The following is an 18,445-nucleotide window of genomic DNA, read 5'->3' as shown; positions in this document are numbered from 1 at the left end:
GAATATTTGTGTTTAATGCAACAAGAGGTTTTGTGGTAAGATTGGCTGTGGAAATTACAACAAAAATTATATTTTCTATTTCAATAGTTGCCATAGATAGCTCACCAAGATCCCATACTTCTATTCTTTTTACAAATGTTTACTTGTTAAGACTTAAATAAATCAGAAAATATTGTATTCATGGTAAAAAAAAAAATACATATTTTCATGGGTGACAATCACGCATATACCAGTTTTTCAGCACTATTTTATTCCAGAATTTTGGCTATTGCTAATCCCATCCCAACCTGTATACTTTTTACAGAACTTCATCGTGGTGACCTCATTTTTTTCATTTTTGAAGAATATAAAACAAAACATATGAATAAACAAAACACTTAAACATAGAACGCAGAATTGCAGTTGCCATTATTTTTAGACTATTAAAATCACAGTTACAATTAGAAGCAGCAACCAATGTGCATTTACCTGATAACACATGGAAACCCTATTTCAGATATAACATGGATCTTTATAATACTATAAAATTCAAAATATTTCTGATACCTTTTTATTAAAATGCAACCCCTGTATGCAACATTTACACCATTTGTCTACAAACTAAAAAGGAAAGTTAGATATGATTTCATTTCATTTAGCATGTTTTTCTCTTTTTTGTACAGTATGCATTCCTCACATTACCTTTGATTTTAAAAGGGGAAAGCAACATTGTGTAATAGGATTTAAAAGGAATGTTTGTTTTGTACATTTCCCACATTGTGGCCTTGAAATATTGGATAACTAGTGTTATGGCTGAACTGCTACACATCATTAACATAAAAACCATTTGTGTCATATAATGTAGGACAAATCAGAATGAAATGTTTGTTCTAAATATGTAATTCATTAAGTTGACTGCTGGTGTGATATACATAAAAATGCAAAGACTAAATAAAGGTACAGTCTCTGCTTCATTTGTCTTTTAAATACAAGTCATTTGCATTACATATAATAAAGTATGTTTAGGGTGAATTTGATTGCATCTGACCGTTTCGTGTCGAATTCCTACAGGTCTACACAGTCAATGCGGTTTTGAAAAGGAACCCAAAACGCAGTCATATCATGATGTACTGTTGGGCAGTCAGTATTGGCAAAGGGGCACGTTAAAAACTGGTAGCAAGGCAGCATGTAGATGTCAACTAAGATTGGTATAATTACATTACTGTTTCAAGTCTATAATTATGTCACTTCACCATAAAAGTATCTTAAAAGCATGTCATTACAATACATTGCATTATTCACTTAAATGAGTAAGAAAGTACACATGATGGAGATGAAAGGGCAATTGAACAAAAAGAGGACTGAGAGAAATAATTAAGGATGCTTCCTGTAACTGTCGAAAAGATCAGGATGAATTTTTTTCTTCAAGCTCTGAGGATTCACCTGCCTAGACTGCAGGAATATGTCCATATGTGACCTTTGGCCTTTGAGTCCTGTCTCATACGAATACGGCATGCTCGGGGGGGGGGGGGGATCCCTCCTTTAAAATCAACATAAACATCTGAAATGACCCAATTACATAGTTAGCCCCCGCAGGTTCACACACTGTCAGTCAGTCCATAAAGTGCACTCTCTATCCTGCAGTACGGCTTGGACGTCAACAAAATTGTGAAGAAAAAAGGTGGAGTTTGTGAGAGAGGGTGAGTCGGGGTCCTCTGAATGACAAAGTCTTTCCCCCCCGTTCGTAGTGACTGTGAAGTACATTGCAGTTCGGCGTCTTGGGGCTTTACGTTAATAAACGTAGCCCTCGCTGTACGGGTGTGGCGGGTTGCAGTAGGGCCCCGCCTCCTGCACGTAGGCCATGTTCTCGTCAAAGTGTGACAGCGGCACTGTGTCCTCCTCGTTGATCTGCCGCTCCATGTCCGTCTTCAGCACGGGCCGCTGATTGTCAGGGAAGGCCATGGAGAACAGAGCCTCGGGGTCGCACACAAATTTGTACACGTATCTCTCCCCTGCCACCTGGAGATAAGATTAGATAAGATAAAATGAGATTAACTTTATTGTCCCCAAAGGGACATTTGTCAGAGCACATGGTTGACTATGGAGAAGAAGGTATCACAGCTAATCAAAACACAGAACCATCGTCATATGTCTCTTGTCAGGGTGCAGCCCTAGGCCTCTTTTACCTTCTGCATAATGCCTTTTTCGTAGTAATAGCGTAACGATCGGCTGAGTTTGTCGTAGTTCATAGCTGGTCGATTCTTCTGGATTCCCCATCGACGTGCAACCTTTGTTACACACATCCACAAGCAGACAGACACACATAAACAAAGGGGAAATGGCCATGGTGAAATGAATAGAACCAGAATGCCATAGAAAGATCACATTTCTTATGTTTAGTCAAGGATTAGTGGCTTCAGTCTTGTAACATATTCCCTGTGCATAATAAGAGGTGAGAACATAACACGTAGTGTTATGTTACACAACTTCCCGGTAAGAATGCAATGACGTTGTCTAAATGTCAAAGCTTACTAATCCATATTTCCTAATAACAGCAATTAGAGTGGAACCAGACTCCACACCCCTTGACAGGGATGTGTTCATTAGGAACTTGTCACCCACCCAGTGTAGCAGGCAGCAGATGTTACAGCACCTGTCTACCAGACCACACAACCTCCCATCCTCCATTCTAAAGCCCTATTCCCACTGTCTCTGTATACCACTCTCTCTCTCTCCCTGTCTCTCTCTCTCTCTCTCTCTAACCCTGTCTCTCTCTCTCTCTCTCTCTCTCTCTAACCCTGTCTCTCATCCCCTCTCTCTCTCTCTTTCTCTCTCTCTCTCTGCCTGGACCCAACACTAAAAACATTGCGCCCCCTTTCATGTCCTCATGCTCATTCATGTGTTACACCTGCCCGGGCCAAAGGCAGAATTTACGGCCACCCAAAGCCCAAAGTTAGCGCGTTTGGTCACCTGATGGTATGAATGGCCGCCCTGTTCGCTGCAGCTGGCTGGTCCCACTGAGTTGGGCCATGTGGACCGATGCCAAGGTACACCCCCCCCCCCCCCCAACACACACATACACACACACTCCACTAACCATTACCCTACCAACACACCGGACACTGACTGTGCCTCTCTGTCTGCGATGTGAGCGCACAAACCCAGACCTGTTCTATTTCAAAGGGCCGAACCGTCAACACCGTTTATATTTTTAGGAACAGGTTAATTGAAATATTTAGTAGGCCACTCTCCGGTTGACAGTGTGTTTGATTTGATCAGATTACATACTTTTAGCACGTGGTGAGGCAATAAAAAAAAGAACGTCAGTACGGTACATTGCCTCGTTCAAAACGTTTCCTAACACATTATTCTGACCGTTTGAAGAGCAGGTTTCACCTCAAACTCACTTCAATGATCAGAATAATCTGGTCACTGTTGCATGAAGGGACTAAGATACTCTATGTGGAATATGATGAGACAGACATGCTCTCACCTCCTCAGGCTCGATGAGTTTGAACTCCATGCCCCGGCCAGTCCAGGCGATAAAGTGAGAGTTGGACGGGTCATCCAGGAGAGCCACCAGGAACTGCCAGAGCTGCAGTGACCCTCGGCGCTGGTAGGTTGGACCTTCACGGTACAGACCTGACTCCTGCTTTATGTCACCTAGAGTGGGGATGGTGGGAGGAGGTTGTCATTTCACATGTTTCAATGACTTAAAATGTCTTTGATTGAAATTACAAGTGAAAGCAGCAGTTTGTGTCGACTCTTGGACGTCTCACCTTCAACCTTTTCGGGGACCACGCAGGTGTCGTCGTAGAAATGTCTCGCGACTTTATCGAACATGCAGCCTGATAGATGAGACAGTGTCGAGAAATCGCATTAGGAAAACGGCAACTTGGACGGGATGAATAACTCAACCAACATGCATATCTCCCAAGCGTCATCCCTCACCTTCAGTCCTGCTGCTGTGAGCCAGATAGCCGTCTTGCCTCAGGTAGACAGAATGGCAGCTAGGCACTTCTGCTGGAGACAGGGGAGAATGGGTGTTAGAAGCCCTTAAGGCAGCATTAGGACAGTATCAGATATCTGAGAGTAGTCAGTTACTGCTCACTCACTGCCCCTGATAAAAGAACATGTCTTCTAGCATCACACTGGAGCTCAGTCAACACTACGCTTACAATATGAAACTAGTACTGAACAGTGTAGTGTCATAGTCTTGGCTAAGCTCAAGATAACCTATTAGCAGCGCTGGAGTAAATGTAGCATAACGTGTCGGCCATGTTTTCTGCCTGTTCTGTTTCTTCAGCAGTGAAACATGATAGCTGTGATGACTTTGTTTCACTGCCGACAACTTCACTGGTACTATTTACAACAGTATAATATTATACTGTATATGTCTGGCCCTCCTACAACATTACAGCTGCTGGTTACAATCAAAGGGCCGAAACAGTTACAAAGTGAATGGTCAATAAAATGACTAATCCTGTTAATTTAATTCATCAAAGTAATGGGCTTGTAGAGGAAATTACTGCTAATGAAATTACCAGGCTCCCCTCCCATCCTCTCAACAGACCTGGTCTAGTAAACAAGCTGCAGAATGACCGCTAATAAATTCGCCTAAATGGTCAATCTGGGATATAAAACATGCTGGAAAAGAACTCCCTCTGTTCATCCATGCCATCGAGATACATGGAAACCTGTGTAAATGTTTGCAGGGTAGTGTTCATTAGACACCAAACTGAAGACAACAGACTGAAATAAACTGTCCAGTATGGCTCAGTTGGTAGAGCATGGTGCTTGCAACCCCAGGGTTGTGGATTCCATTCCACGGGAGGACAGTATGAAAATGTATGCACTCACTACTGTAAGTCGCTCTGGATAAAAGAGTCTGCTGAATAACTCAAATGTAAATAGTGAGGACTACCTGGATATAGAAACATTGGTTTTCTGTTGCGCTCTCTTATGAACATGTCCCTGTTGAAAAGGGCTCATGTTACAGAGAGAAGGCCCACTCAAAGGGAGCTCAGTGCTGTTAATATTGAAATCTTTCTCTGCAGTGGATGCCACATTCCACCCTGACTGGGCACACTATTACACCACTCCACAGTAATCTCTCCTTGAATGAAGCCAGCAGTCCAGTGCAGGTTCATTCATTCATGCCCCGGCGTGGCCTCAGGCTTCTGGGACCCGGGGGGGTTAGAACACTCCACCACCCCTTCTGCGGGGGCGGACTGTGACCAGGCACAAAGATTACAGCACCACAGGAAATGGAGCCCGGCACAGACACCCAAACCAGAACCCCCTGCGCTAATAATGGGTTAATCCAATCAACAGGCCCATTCCTCAAATGACAACTATCTGGTCTGATTAAAAAGACGGTGGTTTGATGCCGTGGTGGGTCCAAATGCTCAAGTATTTGGTTATATTATTGAGTGAAAAGAGTGTCCTTTGGTTGAATTTCTCATATTTCTCTAATGATGGACACTAAAATATAAATATGCAGTAGGCTACATTTTTCTATAGTTCTTACCCTAGTTATAGATTCAATGGTTGTAAAGATGGGGAGAGGTCCGGCCGTAATAAAGAGATGTTCTGCTTTTTTTTTGACACAACACTCCACAAAGCATGTCCTGCAGGCTGTATGTATTGATATGTAGGCTACATGTGAAGTTTTTAAATGTGTGTAGTTCTGTCCTTGAGCGGTTCTTGTCTATTAACATTCTGTATTATCTCATGTGTCATGTTCTGTGTGGACCCCAGGAAGAGGAGCCGCTGCTTTCGCAACAGCTAATGGGGATCCTAACAAAATACCAAATACCAAATAAGATAATGACAACACAATATTAAATACAACATATTTTACTGTATCTCTATGACCACCCCCTCCTCCCCCCAATAAAGAAGAAGACACCCATCACACCCACTCACCTGAGTCATAGGTGAAATCCCTGGGCTCCTGTTTGATCATCATGGAGGGGGGGTACGTGGGGGGAATGGGCGCCCCCACCATGGCAGGGTGCTCAAACAAGGGGTCGGGGTACTCCTGCTTGAAGCCTTGTGGGGGGAACAGGATGTTGGGCTCGGACATCTGTCTGTGGTACATGGGCCTTCCGTCCCGAGACATCGACGGTGGGGAGGGGAACGAGTGGCAGGGCTCCGACAGCTGACGTCGAAATCTGACAAAGGAAAAAATATGACATTTTCACAAATTTTCATGATAACCGATTGAGACAGATGGACTGACATAAATACACATGTTTATACCTAAAGCTTGACAATTTATACAACCCTCGTGTCTAATTAGAATGGTACATCTAGATTCTGGTAAACTGTACTGAATGTACTAAAATGATCAAATAAACGTAAAATGTGCACTTGAAACTATGTCGATAATGTTTTGTTAGTGCCAGTTTAAAGATGATGTAGTGGTGGCCTCAAGTATACAGTAGCTGTGTAGTACAGTACCTGTGGTCCATGGAGTAGGCGCTGTCAGGGAGGGGCTGGGAGGGCTGGAGGTGGGGGTACGTCCTGTCTGGTTTGGGGGTGGGGACTGTCGTGGGTGAGCCATGATGAAGGGGGGACACGGGGGTGCTGCAGGGGGGCGTCGCTGGGCTGGAGGGCTTCATGCCTGTGGGGTGTTTGTGCTGCTGGTAGGCACTGAGAGACACACGGGGTGGAGGGATCAGTCTGATGTTGTTTTTACATTATATCCATGCATGCCATTTGACAGAAGCCATTGTAGTGCGGCCTAGTATTTGAACGCTATCCTTTTTCATATCCAATCGTCTTTTATGTTATAGTGAAACTGTGAAAATGACAGTTTAAAAACTTTTCGGACAAAATTCTGAATTTGAATTTTTACACATATTCCTTCTTTAAGAAAATATATATTTTAGCGTATTTGTTTAGGGTTTCAAATACTTTTGTGTCGCCTCTTCTAGAATACTTCTTCAAGATGACCCTTGACGTACATGGTACTGTAATATCGTAAGCATATATCAAAATCCATATATCAGAAGTCAAATCAATTCACGATTTCATGTAACTAGGCAACTCTTGTGCCATGGGTATATTGGTTCATTTGAAAAAGCAGTTCATTGAATTGAATTTAATTGAACTTGCACCTTAGGTAGACAGTATATTATCCTAGATCTATTCCCCAAGTCAAGTGCATCCAACTTGAAACATTTAGCACAGCACCTGGCCTTTTGTTTCATAGGGAATGACTGCAATTAAGTAATACAGCATTGAAAACAGGGTGGGAAGCCAGAAGTACTGTAGTTTATCAAGCAATCATAATGAAGCAGTCATTATCCATCCAACAGTGTGGAGATATATTGGACAGCCTGGAGAGATGAAAAAAGACTGCACAACGTGTGTTTAATGTTTATTTTAATCAAACCACATTTACCTGCAGAATCCTTGTGAGATGTCACTACAGGTCAAATAAATACTACTTCAATACCCCACAGGATATTTTCCAAACCACCAAAACCTATGATGTTCATTTTTGGGTGTTAGTCTATTTCTTTGTATGCAATCTGGCTCTGTTGGTTCCAGATAGGGGAAAGTGACTGGTGCTGTGGCTTACCTACCTGATGTTGTACAGGCACTTCTCCCCATAGTGGAGTTTGAAGGGCCGCTCCTGGCCACAGGTGGAGCCCAGCTCGGAGCAGGGGCTGTGGGGCTCCTTCTTGATCTTCAGCTGCAGTCCGTGGAATGCCACTACGACATGTATGTGTGAGAGGGAGGGAGGGAGGATGGAGAGGAGACAGGTGGAAAGGTACATTAGATTGGTGATGTTGAAACATTTATTCAGTAACTCATTCATTATTTATCTGTACTCAATATGTCCAAATGTACAATAGTCATATCACCATGGAAAGTAAACCTCTTTTGAAGGCCCTTCCACCACATATAAAATCCTTACTCAACACATAAAAGCATATCCAGTACTTCATCTTACTCCACTGCTATCCCTAAGGCCAGGGCCGGGAATATCTATGCAGACTATTTCTAATTCTAAGTCCAGAATCCCAGTCTTCATCACTCACTGTAACTCACTCTTCCTTCCTGAAATATGACAATCTCAAAGCAGGGCTAGACTCCACTAAATCCCTATCACATTTCAGCTAACTGCCAATACTGTCCAGACAACACTAACAAGGCCCATTGATCTGAGCCCACTCTCTGTACCTATGCCCAGTTTCCCACAGTGGCCTGTGCATTTAAGAAGCTGTTAAGTGCCAAATCAGTCCTGATTAACGTCCCATCATCTTGAGTCATGATCAACACTAATTCAATTGGCCACGCTGATGAAAACCCAGTCAGTCAGGATCAAGTCAGTCCTGGGTACCTGGAGAGCTAGCGTGTCATCGCTAATAAACACACGTAGGCTACGTACGTGCACGAACATGCACACGCGGTTGCACCAGGCACATCCACAATGACTGAGGAGAGTATAAACCCAAGTAGATAGCGATCATGAAGGGAAGTGAAAATCTATCAAACTAAACAAAAAACAAAAATTGCTTGTCTTTTCTCTGGTTATTTAGGGCTAGAACCATGCTCAAATGTCTACATGGGCGATTGCCAGCCCAGTGTATATTTTTCTTGAATGGGCCTTGTAAAACAAGTCCATTCCGGGGCTGATGACTGAGGAAGTAGTTTAGGGGTTGAGGAGCTGAGAGAAGCGGATGTTTTGAGTTTCTCACTGCTGACTGACAGCTTGGCCTGTGTGACAGTGTCACAGTCTCTCTGTGTGGAGGAGTCAATCTGTCAACACCCCATCTGACGCCTGGGTCCCAGGGGACTGATGCACGGGGCACGTTGTGGCAAAGCACAGGGGATGTTCACAGGTCTCGCTGGCCTCGGTGGGGCGCGACCTTTACGGGTCATCGATCGGAGGTCAAAGTGGTACTTCCTGAGGGGAGACATTTGACGAGGTCGAACGGCGTCACAGGAGTCGCAGACACAGTGGCTGCAGCCTTATCTGGCTAATTAAAGGCTTATGGCAAGAGGGACAATAAGTAACAGAGACTTATTGTTTACTGTTTTGTGATGTACATGTATTTATCAATGGACATACACTGAATAAAAATATAAACACAGCATGTAAAGTGTTGGCCCCAATGTTTCATGAGCTGAAATAAAAAATCCCAGAAATGTTCCATACGCACAAAAAACGTATTTCTCTCAAATTCTGTTTACATCCCTGTTGGTGACCATTTCTCCTTTGCCAAGATAATCCATTCACCTGGCAGGTGTGGCATATCAAGAAGCTGATTAAACAGCATGATCATTACACAAGTCCACCTTGTGCTGGGGACAATAAAAGGCCACTTTAAAATGTGCCGTTTTGTCACACAACCAAATGACTCAGATGTCTCAATTTTTGAGGGAGCATACAATTGGCATGCTGACTGCAGGAATGTCCACCAGAGCTGTTGCCAGAGAACTAAATGTTAATTTCTCTACCATAAGCTGCTTCCAACGTCGTTTTAGAGAATTTGTCAGTACGTCGAACCGGCCTCATAACCGCAGACCACGTGTAACCACGTCAGCCCAGGACCTTCAAATCTGGCTTCTTCACCTGTGGGATCGTCTGAGGGGGGTGGAGGTGCTGAGGAGTATTTATGTCTTTAATAAAACCCTTTTGTGGGGAAAAACTCATTTTTATTGGCTGGCCCTGGCTCCCCAGTGGGTGGGCCTGGTTGCCAAGTGGGGCCTATGCCCTCCAAGGCTGACCCATGGCTGCACCCCTGCCCAGTTACGTGAAATCCATAGATTTAGGGTCTAATGAATTTATTTCAATTGACTGATTTCCTTATATGAACTGTAACTCAGTAAAATCTTTGAAATTGTTACATGTTGCGTTTATATTTTTGTTCACTATAATTATGGTTTATGAAATTATGTTTTTGTTATACAACACAGTAAGTTAATATGCAAATTAACTGAATGCGCTACAATGTTAAGAATAGCTCATGTGCTCTAAGAGAGGCACCTAAAATAGAGATGGAAATGTCACAATAGATTTATCAGTGGGGTGCCAAATGTACTCCAATCAATATGGAAGACATCACCTGTAATGAGAACAGATAAACCTTTTTAGAATGTCAGGTCCATCAATGTTAAATTGCTGTGATTATCTACAGATTGATTTATCTAAATGACTGTGTTTCTTAAGAACAAGCATTTACGACAGTTAATTACATCATTTTGAATGGATTTCATTTGAATTTCTCAACTATTCTGTCAACTTCTTTGGCTGGTTTTCTGTACAAAATAAACATGTGTTATGCTTGCTCACATTATTTGCATTTTAATATTTTGATAAGAAATTACTATTGTTTGTTTGGACCTATTCCTTATTTAGAAACCAAAGCATACATTTGGTTCCAAACAACATTTTGATCATTGATTTTTATAAATACAGATTTTAGTCTATTTGCATTTTGTCTCTGACTTTACGCTTTGCAGTGCACAAAGTAAGTGCACACTATCTCTTTCATTGATTATTTCAGTTCCCTTATTTAAATCATATTTGAAATACCTCCCAACCAGCTATGCCGTTCACAGTGAATTTTCTCAATACAGCCACTATATTAGCTGCAAGCTAATAAATGTCATTTTGGTGCCAATCATTCCAAATTACCACAAACCGCCCTTGAGGGCAACAGTTGTGTGCGTTGGGTTACAAACTGTGTATTTTGGCATTTACAGCGAAGTCTACTTTTGGCAGATATTTCTCCAGTCCATTCATAAAATAGCAACAGGGAGAGAAAAAAAATCAATTTTCACAAACTAAGTGCTTGCCATTACTGTTAATGTTAGGAGCTTATCTGCTGATTACATGTGGTCTCATTTTACACCACCTACAGTACTTCTTCATACCCTGCTAAGTTATGCTAATGAGAGCATGGAAACCACTAACATTGAAGGTATTAGACAAAGAAAATGTCTCCTCCATGTGCAAAGCCTTAAAATTCAGTGTCTGGAAGTTTCCCTTTCAAATTTGATGTTTAGTATGGTTGACGGACATGGAAAAATTGTCCACAAGTGAGGTGATAAAGTGAGGACATGAATGCTTCTCTTTGAAGCTCAAAAAAATATGTAAAAAAGATCAGCTTATATCAAAAGTGTTCTCAAAGTCTATTGCCACGTTTCCACCTGTTCTCAATGTATATTTCTTCATACTGTAAGAATGAATTGACTGCACATGTCATACTCCTCGTTTTACCTCTATTGACCTCTAAACAATCCCACCATCCTCTCTCACTCTCTCCTTGGTGAAACCCATATTGGAGTGCTGCAGGCTGGGACGCCTGCTCGAGAGCCCAACCACGGTGCCCTCGCCCTCCCTCCCACCATCTGTTTGTGCCTCTCCAGTCTGCTCTGGCATGCCAACAGGACGTTTCCTATGGTCAGCAGTCTCCTACTACAATGGACATGATGGGCCATGGATGGCTTTGAAGGACATGGGGACCTCAAGACCTTATGGATGTTACTGTGCAACCATTTTGGATCCTATAGTGGCTTTGTACCATACTGTACGTCAATGGAGCTCAGAGAAACTGGTAGGAGGTTCCTCAAAGCCAAACAGTTCCTTGAGACATATGTAGAAATAAAAGTATTGAAATGAATAAAATAGGTGAATATCAAACACGTGAGTGATAAAGGGGGGTAATGGTCATTACAGACACAGTTTCCTGCTTTCTCACTGTTGCACAGGCCTTTTGGCTCATCTAAAAGACATGTGCTAGCACTGGATCCCACTGAGCTCCACTCACTCCATTTCTGTCTCCACGCTGGCTGACTTCCTTCATAACCACACAGTGCCAACAACAGCCTCGCCTCCACTCACTTTAAATGCTCATTGTACTGTGCCACCAAGTGCATTATAATGTATAACGCATTTGTGTCAAGATATATTGGATTTCTTCCAGTATAACCACCACAACACATACTGACAGTTACAGAGGATAAAATACTGTAGGAAAATATTGAGTTTGAGATTATTATATATATACATATATATAAAAAAACACTATTTGATTATTATCACTCATTGCAAACGACTCAAAATATTTAGATGTTTTCCTACATAAATAAACCCCAGTGCTATAATATCATAGCTACCTATTCTACCCCCTCTCTTCTGCCCCTGTCTGCCAACCCGCAAGACTAGCTCTCTGGAGAGCACATGTGAGAGTGAAGGTGGGAGTACTGAGAGACATGGAAAAACACACACACTCACACATACACACAAGTGCAAACACACACACACACACACACACACACACACACACACACACAAATACAATAACATTGTGGCATCATATACTCACAGTTTTCAGTCTGGAAGTCTGGGACAAACTGCTCGTCATTGTCGGGAACTTGAGCTAAAGAAAGAATCAGAGAGGAGAGGAAAGGAAAAGGTGATTTTCAAGCCGATGGACAACACCAGATTCATGATATCCAGTCTAACCATCTCAATCCTTTCCTTTGGCAAAAAGCCCCTAAAGACATAAAAAATCCCTTTATGGACATTTATCTATTCATGAACAAAGCAATGTAACCACAGAATCCTCCCAATGTTTATCCACGGTATAACGCACTGATGGACAAACAGAATGCAAATGGGGTAGCTAAAAGTTAAAATAACGGTCTCTAGGGAGAAATAATCTTTCTCTTTATTACATAAGTCCTGAGGTTGTCTAGTCAGTTTTTTGATGATGCTGTAGCTTCAGGAGTTTGCTATCTCCACGCCGATAGCAATAACACCCATTGTTAACAGTAGCTAATTGGGTTCTTCCCCACTGCTGAATCCACCTGTACCTGCCAAGTCAGCTCTGCTCCAATTCAGAGGGTTTCACCTATCATTCACACTCCTGTGCTTTCGGCTAATGCTAAGATAACGAAGGCTCTGCACAGGGTCCAATTAGGCATGTACATATTTATATCACACATATTTGTACTTTTTAGGTCCCTGAAGTTTGACGAGTTTGGAGAATTGTGGCAAACGGCAATATGAGAAATTTAAATGTGTCATTAGCACGTCTATTTTTACGGACAAAGAGGTGGATTCTCATTATCACTGAATCAGTATCATGTCGAGGCAGGTCTGTATCACATGATCAAGTTGTTCTGTATTTTCACTTTCAAAAGGATTTTCACTTTTCAAAACGAGAGAAAACGAACAATCCAAGAAAATGTAAAAATAAAAACTCCTATTTTCTCACAATATAAGTTGTGTAAAAACAAGTGAAAAACTGTTAGGTCAAGCCTTGTGTGAACTAATATTCACCGTAAAACAATTGTCAATAAAGTACACTGTTCTAATACACACTTGATGAATTGTATTGTATGGTGCAATACTGTATAGTGATAAAGATCAACATAACAGCAACTGAAGTATAAATTGTAAAACCCTGTGCACCTGCTGACTTCAACTCTTTGTGCCAGCCAAGCCCCCTCTTGTAGAGGGTGTGGTATGCACTGTGATTTCTGCATCAATATGGCCATTGTAAGAACTTGAACCGTTTCATACAAAGCACCTTTTAGTGCAAAATAATGTCATACCTTGCCACTATAAATAATTACAAACCAGAACTTTCTCTAAATTCAAAATACTGGCTCCACCACAAGACCATGACTGGCAAACATTCACCCAGTGCAAGCCGGACCACTCAAAGAAAAAACAACAACGTCTCGACCACAACCGTGTACAACTTCTTTCTACCTCAAGTTTGCTAGCACTGTGTAACACACGCGCACTGCAGACATCACAAAGTCGCAAGGTTCAAAGCGAGAGGGGAAGAAGGATGGAGACGGACAGGCGGAAAGGAGAGGGGGACAAAGTGATGTTGCAGCCAGGAGCTGCAGCAGGATGTATGAGTCACTGGACCCAGTCTGTGAATGGGCCAGCTGATCCCTGCAACAATTCCTGGGGCGAGCACCAAAACTGGAACTCTGCCGCCATTCACAAAAAGAGAGAGAGAAAGAGAAAAAAGAAGAGAGAAAAGAAAAACAGCAAAGCCCCATACACAGGCCCTGAGCAGTAGTGGCACATCCTTTGTCTTTTCCTCAACCCGTTCTTTTCATCCCAGCCCTGTTGTTGGCGCGCTAACTAGATTTGTTTGAAACCCAACACCATCAGGCTCCTGTACCTACAAGTGCTGTGTGTCTGATGGTGTTCGGTTTCAAACAAATCTAGCTAGCGCGCCAGCAGGGCTGAGATGAAAAGAACGGGGTGAGGAAAAGATTTACCGTCTCCTTTTAAAACTTTGCATTCAATGGGCCAGACTACATCAACTATCATTTTCACATTTGTGTCAACATTTTTTTTTTTTTTAAATGACAGTATTCTAAAATTGTGGCAACCTCACCAAATAGATCTCAAAGTGAAATTGATACTTGAAGAACTCCCAAAAAGAGAGAGAAAAAAAGCCTTGGCCAAAATGGCCAGGTTAAGAACCCTTCAACCTCTCGGTTTGTGATGTCGGAAATTCAGTCTGTCTCCCATAATTCCTCCTCTTATTTCCAATTACCTGAATGAATAAATCTTTGAAATAGGTAGCTAGGTATTCCTTTTGAACTTAATGGACAGGAAGTAATTTATTAAATCTACTTCAATCTTGAAACGTACATCACATTGATCCATGACATGCAGAACTGTACTCCTTACAGTAATATCTATATCAGGAACCAAGTCCTTTTTTCCCCACTTAAATACTAAAATATTAAAACGACATCTTACTCTTTTACAAGCCCTGCAGTATATACTTCATAATCTAACTGGCAGAGAGTAGCTGGTAAAGTATTCCAATATCTATTTCAAAGCATACTTTTCATTTTTTAAACCCCTAAATTACACTGCAAGCATTTTTAAATGTATTAAAGAATAGATGAATCTCATCAATGATTAAGTTGCCTATCCACCTGTGCAAAGCAGGGAGAAATATGTTTCTACCTCTGTGGAAAATGTAATAAGATAACCGCAAAAAAAAAAAAAATTAACAGAAAGCATTACAGTTGATTGAGTATAATAAAAATGTATATTATTGGTTAAGGATCTGCTGTATAGTTTAGACCTTAACATTACGACTAGAATCATCTGCCAGTAGAGACTAAGGCCTACTGGATAAAGTAACAGGTTGTCTTGCTCAATACTTATATAGTGCAACAGTAGAGCTGAAGAAAGTATCTAAACAATTTACCATAAGTATACATTTTTCTATTTGAAATATCTGGTCTGAATATAAATCATCAAAAGTTCAATCTGTCATCAAGCCTCGATTCCCCTCAAAGCTTGAGAGACCAACAAAGGACAAAAGCCCTGACACTGACATAGATTGAACCACAAAAGAATGATGGCATTATTGATACCAAATGTAGCCTAATCCTAATCCAAACAATATTTGTATTAAATAGTTAGCTGACACAAGATGTTGGCATGTTTTTGTCTCCCATAATGCAGTCCACATAAATCAATGATGTGTAGTGCATATAAGGAGAAAAATAAAGATGCAGTGCATTGAGAAGGATGTCTCACATACAGAGATAAACGCTGTTATACTATGTGTAGAAAGGGAACTCATGGTACATTTACAATACGAGTTAAAGTGATGGGACCAAATTATACAGCACAAAATGTTGTGGGCTTGTTTTGGTCCCTAAGCAAGAGGCAAGTACAAACTTCAAGATTTGTCACGCATGCATACAATCATATTGACATGGGAAATGATAATGATTAAAAAGTCATGTAGATTACTTTTATAGAAGCTACAAAGAACTCACATGTTGAATCCACATCCTACTTCATATTTACACCACTATTTACTCAGAGTCTGAACCTTTGTGATTTCATGTTTTAAAACCTAATGCCAATAACATAGATTGGACATACTGTATATTATAATTTATAGCTCACTCTAAAGGTAATCAAAGCAATAGTAACATCCAAAATGTACCAACAAAAGTTTTAAAGAATAAAAGGCCATGTTTTTCTGTTAACGCACAATGCAGCTTATTAGCAATCAATTAATTGTAAAGAATAAACATTGCAAACTAATACAAATGTCCCATGCAAAGAAAAGCATTTTCAATATGTAAATGATACTCAAGAGAAGAAGATCAAATGTAGATACAAACAGCAGACTAACACGTTTACAAACTTAGACATGCACAAACACAGGAAACATGCATCTTACGAAAATGGTACAGGCACAATATGATCAATATTCTTTACTAACCAAAACTTCTGTGCTGCAAACAGGGTGGAAAGAAGACACCCGCGCTTAAATCCTGAAGCATCACGTCTGAGTTATACCACACAGAGCAAGTCTTGCCATTAGAAAAAAAGTATTAAATAAACAAACAAAAAAACTAACTCAACAAAAAATCTCAGTTGCTGATCACAGACCAACTGATTTTTCTAAGTCAAAAGTAAATCCGTTATTTTTCTTCCAAAAGAAAAATAAAGAAACGGAGAAGACAGCTGATACTACAGCTATGGAGGATGATCTTTAGAGAGATGCGCTGAGAGGAAAAGAAAGAGATTGAGTGAGGGAGTGTGAGAGAGAGAGAGAGAGCGATAGAGAGTGAGGAGATGGTAGACAACCGGTGGAGTTGGTGCGGTGGTGGCGGCTCGTGTGCGTTAGCTCTTGCCAAAAGCAGAAGAGACAGTGAGCAGCGGACAGCTTTCTCTGGTAATTTGTGATGACACTGAGTAGAGCCTCCTCAGTCTCCCTCAAGACCACGCTCATCACAGTCTCTAATGTATGCATGACACACATGGTGCCTCTTCCACAGAAGCTTTAATTGGACTGCACGTTAGTAGGAATGGAACTTGGGGCCGATTTTTGTCTACATCTCTACCTTTCCCTTTCTCTCCAATTCTCTTACTCTGTCTTTTAAACCAAGTGAGCTTGTTGAGCTTCGACAGTACAGTAAATGGGTAAACACTTACCTTCCGCCAGCCAGGTCTCTTGCAATTGACTGAGGTCCTGGAAGAGTTCTAGGAGAATAAAACAATGGAGGACAAAAATAGGACAAAAAAGCTTCAGAAACAATTCCCTCCACTATGACAGGCTGATAGGCTTAGAATGCCATTGGAGGCTTGGCCAGATGATTCAGAGGCACGTGTGTAACTAATAACAACTCAATTTGGGTCTGTAGCCACTACTCGCAATCTTCACAGGTGAAAGTGTTGTAACTGAGATTTTGCTTAAGAGTGCAGGTGGCCACAAACCAATATGAATTTTGCTAAATGTTAAGAAGCCGTGAAATTAACTTTTTCGTCCCCTCTGCTCTACCTACCTTCAGTGTCCAGGGCCAGGTCAGAGTTAATTAATTTTATTTTTCTGTCATTTGCTGGTCTCTCGCTGTAAGACGTCTTCCCTTGTGGCCTCTAAAAGGGAGAAAACAAATCAATGTTTCCCACTGGAGTGATTCTGTTGTGTACTAGCACACTTACACAGATGACAGCTGAGAGAGCAATAGATGTCCATCAATCACACAGCTCACACACTTTTAAACTTGACCCTGTCCCTTTTCTTTACCTATAACTATTGAGGAAATGCAACACTTTAGTGATTACTAGTAATAACGTTATTACAATATTCCTTAGAATATATAACAGCATGTATTACACAGTAATAGTTCAAATATTATGCTATCCGTACATACATCTGCACATGGAGGAGGTGACTGAGCGACCAACTGAGTGACCAGCTTGCAGGTTTTACAGCAACTTAATAACACAATAATGAATAACAATGTCATGATATCTAAATGCTGTTTTATTTGTTATTTGGTCTTGGATTATACGTTTTAAAAAAAAGTGTCTCTCACTCACATTGGATTTAATATAAGGCACTTGTTGGTCTTGAATCCCATCCATTCTGCAACGCTAATGCTCTACTTTAATTGATAAGCAATTAGCCAGAATTGTCCGCAGATGTGCCGTCCGAACACCCTATATCAAGATGGATTGGGGGGAAGAACAAAATGAATGGACCGTCTAAACCTACCGAGGTAGTCGACCTGAAACAGTTTAATTCATAAAGGTACGAACACCTCCGCAGTGAACTTGCACTACGATTATCCCACTACAAACGTAAATAATTGATATGTTAGCTGCATAGCTCACAATGAGTTGTGTTTACTCACCTTTGTAAAGAGGTAGGCTATGCATAAGGTTGTTTACAAACGGTCCACTTCTTGCTATAGGCTGTGCCAAGGTTGGCGATAAATATTGAGAACAACCACCTAACGTGACCAAACGCTTTTAAAAATAATATTCTAAGGCAAAGGTAAACACAAAATAGAAAATAAAAGAATAGGGACACTCACCTAATTAATATGTGCCGCATTCATTCACGGGTTTCTGTCTGTATTTAGTAAGAAACAAAAGTCAGCGACGTGAAGCCCACTGCTGAATCTGCCGGCTGAAGCTCGCGCA

The 18,445-nt window shown here is 41.3% G+C and overlaps 1 protein-coding gene across 5 annotated transcripts in view; it reads right to left on the bottom strand.

Moving 5' to 3' along the window:
* Positions 1-229: 229 nt before the first annotated feature.
* etv1 (ETS variant transcription factor 1) overlaps positions 230-18,445 on the bottom strand; it is an 18,232-nt gene continuing 16 nt past the window's right edge. Inside the window, exons 1-13 of one of the 5 annotated variants that reach the window (XM_082975303.1) lie at positions 18,154-18,445; positions 17,840-17,959; positions 17,302-17,392; positions 16,952-16,999; positions 12,330-12,383; positions 7,575-7,704; positions 6,445-6,636; positions 5,908-6,155; positions 3,931-4,002; positions 3,759-3,827; positions 3,473-3,642; positions 2,166-2,267; positions 230-1,998 (exon numbers count right to left, since the gene is read on the bottom strand). The exon at positions 18,154-18,445 is cut by the window's right edge and continues 16 nt beyond it. In XM_082975303.1, the coding sequence (XP_082831429.1) occupies positions 1,771-1,998; positions 2,166-2,267; positions 3,473-3,642; positions 3,759-3,827; positions 3,931-4,002; positions 5,908-6,155; positions 6,445-6,636; positions 7,575-7,704; positions 12,330-12,383; positions 16,952-16,999; positions 17,302-17,392; positions 17,840-17,884 (1,449 nt within the window). In that variant the 5' untranslated portion in view covers positions 17,885-17,959; positions 18,154-18,445 and the 3' untranslated portion in view covers positions 230-1,770. The other 4 variants (XM_082975302.1, XM_082975304.1, XM_082975305.1 and 1 more) reach the window with 4 other exon arrangements.

This window comes from Salmo salar, chromosome 05, assembly GCF_965601325.2.
Source record: "Salmo salar chromosome 05, fSalSal1, whole genome shotgun sequence".
Classification (NCBI taxonomy): Eukaryota; Metazoa; Chordata; class Actinopteri; order Salmoniformes; family Salmonidae; genus Salmo; species Salmo salar.
This window is presented reverse-complemented; position numbering and strand designations above follow the sequence as displayed.